General features: G+C 37.7%; 2 protein-coding genes across 2 annotated transcripts; both read left to right on the top strand.

Moving 5' to 3' along the window:
- The first annotated feature begins 1,055 nt into the window (after window positions 1-1,055).
- Window positions 1,056-1,478, top strand: LOC145987934 (protein CFDP2-like). Its single transcript, XM_083122758.1, has one exon. The coding sequence runs from the start codon at window positions 1,056-1,058 to the stop codon at window positions 1,476-1,478; it is 423 nt and encodes a 140-aa protein (XP_082978884.1).
- An 85-nt stretch (window positions 1,479-1,563) lies between these two features.
- On the top strand, window positions 1,564-2,187 carry LOC145987932 (uncharacterized). Its single transcript, XM_083122754.1, has one exon. It carries the CDS (start codon window positions 1,564-1,566, stop codon window positions 2,185-2,187), a length of 624 nt encoding a protein of 207 aa, XP_082978880.1.
- The last annotated feature ends 1,844 nt before the right edge of the window (window positions 2,188-4,031 follow it).

The following is a 4,031-nucleotide window of genomic DNA, read 5'->3' as shown; positions in this document are numbered from 1 at the left end:
AGCTTATACTGTTGCCAGCGATTGGTATGCAATATCCGGACAATGGAGAACTGGCTGATACTATTTTCCAGTGAGAGATGACGAGTACTACGCTTGGGACTGTTCACAAACGATGCTAGAACCATTGTTGCCGTCTCTTAAATTGGTGACAGTCCTTGGCCGCCCACTACGTGCCCTATCTTCCACATTGCCAGTGTCTCTAAACGTGCCGATACCGTACGCGACCGTGCTGTGCGATACTGGATGGCTGTCTGGGTGCCGTCTGTTGTAGTCCTCTGCGATGTCTGTAAAACTGCGTTCCCCGGATATGATGATTTCTATCTTCTGTTCCTTTGTCAGAGGCATTTTATATCACCTGAAACAATGAACGTCACATTAGACTTTTCAATCTTTGAGTGCTCATAACTCGCAAACGATACAAGATATCAAAGAAACAATTACACTTATGCTATATAGAGTCGGGGGTACGGATTGTTTTCGGCCAATTCCCGGCTGTGGTTGGGGGTACTACGCGCAACCTTCTCTCATTTACAGAGGAACCCGTGACGTCAGCGGCGACCAAATCCATAAATAAAATTAGTCCCTATATTCCCACTGGCGACTCACTGCGAGGAATAAATTGGATGTTCCCTGCCTCCTTTATCTCTTCGAGACCAAAAGTGGTGCACGTAAATACAGGTGCGAGGTAAGAGTTACAGGTAAAGACACGTGTGTAAGTGTGCTAACAGACATCCTTGTGTTATGATTATAATAAACATTATATATATATATATATATATATATATATATATATATATATATATATATAAATTAACCTTTCTTTACACCCAGCAAGCACTGAGATAATTCTGAGTCCTTGTTCTACGACTGATAAGTAGTTAGCACGTATGAGTAATAATCTTATTAAAGAATTTATTATTAAAGGAACCATACGAGGAAATAGCCGGACGGAGAAACTGTTGACGACCTTTGGACTTAAAAAGAAAACTGTAGTGGGGTTTTGGAATGTTAGAACATTATATGAGGCAGGAAAATTGCAACAAGTAGAAGCAGAAATGGAGAAATATAAGTTGGACATCCTGGGAATGAGTGAAGTGCGTTGGAATGAATTTGGAGAGATGAAAACATCTAGTGGTATGACATTCCTCTATTCAGGTAGACCAAATGAAGATGATGAACATCGTAATGGAGTAGGCATACTCATAAACAAGAAGACTGCTCGAAGTATATTGGATTGGAAGCCTGTATCTGAACGAATAATTATGGTCAGATTACAGGCAAAGGTTAGAAATGTGAGCATCATAGAATGCTATGCACCTACAAACCAAGCAGAAATAGAAGAAAAGCAAGAGTTCTACAAAGAATTACAAGACACTATAAATAAGGTTAAGAAGAAAGATGTTATTATTGTAATGGGCGATTTAAATGCTAAAATTGGCTCAGAAAATGTTGGACTGGAGCAAGCATGGTCTAGGTGATATAAATGAAAATGGGGAAATGTTTGTAGATTGGTGTGCCTCAAATGAAATGACTATTGGAAGTATACTATTTGCACATAAAAATATGTGTAAGATCTCTTGGGTATCCCCAGATCATAGAACTCAAAATCAGATTGATCATATAGCTATAAGTAGGAAATGGAGAACATCTTTATTAGATGTGAGAAGTAAACGTGGAGCAGACATTAGCAGTGATCATCATCTTATGTTAGCCAGTTTTAGGGTAAAAATTATGGCCGCAAAGGAGAAATTTAATAAACAAAGCACAAAGTTTGACATTGGAAAACTACAGAATAATAGTGTAAAACAGGACTTCAAGTTGCAACTTCAAAACAAATATCAAGAACTTGTGGAGCTGGATGGTGATGAGGTGGAACAACACTGGGAAAAGGTGAAAAATACATTTACAACGATATCAAAAGAAGTTTTGGGATATAGAAACCCTAAGAAAAAGAACTGGATGTTAGAGGAAACTTGGAGGAAAATAGAAGAAAGGAAACACATTAAGGAGAAGATTAATATGTGTAAAACTAGGGGAAAAAAAGCAGAATTACAAGAAAAAGAAAAATTACAAGAAAAAGGTCATGAAGTGAAATATAGTGCGCGAGCTGACCGTAGAAAATGGACCAGTGAGTTAGCTGGGAAGGCAGAAAAAGCAGTAAATGAGGGAAATATGAAGGAAGTATAATAAATTACAAAGATCTTGTCTCAAAAGAAAACCAAACGGAATCGCCCAGTGAGAAATAGAGACTAAGTACTCCTTACGAATAAGGAAAATCAGCTCAATAGATGGAAATAACATTTTTCAGAAGTATTAAACCAAACCATAGAAGGGACAGAAGATTTGCTTGAAATACCGCAAGAAATGCCAGAATATGAAATAGAAGATGAAATAACAACTAAAGAACCAACAATAGAAGAAATTAAAAAAGCATTGAGAGAACAAAAGAGTGGTAAAGCACCTGTAATTGATAACATTCCACCAGAAATTCTTAAGGAAGACATGGAGATGACAATAGAAATATTACAACCACTTTTTGCAAAAATATGGAAAACAAAATCAATACCAGAACATTGGAAAAGAGGTTTACTAGTAAAAATACCTAAGAAGGGAGATATTACTAACTGCAATAACTGGAGAGGCATAACACTACTTTCAGTTCCTAGTAAAGTTCTAAGTAGAATTATTTTAAACCGAATTAAAGGATGTGTTGAGAAAAAGATCCGGAGAGAACAAGCAGGTTTTCGAAACAACCGTTCCTGTATAGGTCAGATAAATACACTGCGTATTATTATAGAACAGAGTATGGAATACTTCTCTAATATGTACCTTATATTTGTGGACTTCCAGAAAGCATTTGACTCTGTAAATAGAATGGAAGCGTGGACAATTGTAAAAGAATATAGCATTCCAGCACATATGATTGATCTCATTAAAAACTCCTATGATGGTTCCAAATGCCAAGTTGTGCATGAGGAAATACTTACGGATCCAATACCAGTTATTTCAGGAGTAAGGCAAGGATGTATTTTGTCACCAACAATATTTCTGATGGTAATTGCTAAAGTAATGAGGAGGGTAACGGAAGGAAAAAGCAGAGGTATAAATTGGAGTCTCACCCAACAGCTAGAAGACTTGTGTTTTGCAGATGATGTTTGTCTGCTGTCTCACACATACCGTAATATGGAAAAGAAATTAGGAGATTTGGATAAGGAAGGGAAAAGAGTTGGTTTAAAGATAAATAGTACAAAGACGAAATCATTAAGAACAAATGTAAAAAAGATGGAAAATTTCCACTTGAATGAGGAAAATATTGAAGAGGTTAAGGAGTTTACATATCTGGGGAGTTTGGTGACAAATGCAGGGGGAACAGAAGATGATGTTAGATCAAGAATTAGGAAAGCAAATGTGGCATTTATTCAGCTATGTAAAGTTTGGAAAGCCAGAGAAATTTCAATAAGAACTAAGCTGCGAATTTTTAGAACTAATGTGAAGTCAATTCTCCTTTATGGATGTGAAACTTGGAAAGTAACAAAGAAAATTACTAAAGACCTACAGACATTCATAAACAGATGCCTAAGGAAACTTCTGTTAATATATTGGCCAGATATTATCTCAAATGAAGATCTATGGAAACGTACGCAAGAGGAACCGGTGGCAATACAGATCAAAAGAAGAAAGTGGAAGTGGATTGGCCACACATTGAGGAAAGACCCATCGGCAATAGAGAGACAAGCATTGAGCTGGAATCCACAAGGACAACGTAGGAGAGGATGGCCAAGAATGAGTTGGAGAAGGACAATAGAGCAAGAAATATGGGAAGCAGGAAAGACCTGGAACGAGATAAGGAAGATCGCTGGAAACAGAGTCCGTTGGCGATGCTTCGTTGAGGCCCTATGCTCCGTAGCGGAGTAACGGGAAATAAGTCAAGTAAGTCACGTATGAGTAAACTTTTGCCACCCACCTAACTGCAGGGTTTGGTGTGTTAAACGCAGCCAGTGCCTGTATACCTATGCTGTGTCGTTGTGGTC

Source organism: Lepisma saccharinum, chromosome 5, assembly GCF_977018435.1.
Source record: "Lepisma saccharinum chromosome 5, izLepSacc3.1, whole genome shotgun sequence".
Classification (NCBI taxonomy): domain Eukaryota; kingdom Metazoa; phylum Arthropoda; class Insecta; order Zygentoma; family Lepismatidae; genus Lepisma; species Lepisma saccharinum.
Note: the sequence above shows the minus strand (reverse complement) of the source record. Positions and strands in the feature narration are given on the sequence as shown.

What these genes read in the sequence shown, in the direction of transcription:
- LOC145987934 (XM_083122758.1), top strand. Translation starts at nt 1,056, where the DNA reads ATGGAGAAATATAAGTTGGACATCCTGGGAATGAGTGAAGTGCGTTGG.
- LOC145987932 (XM_083122754.1), top strand. Translation starts at nt 1,564, where the DNA reads ATGTGTAAGATCTCTTGGGTATCCCCAGATCATAGAACTCAAAATCAG.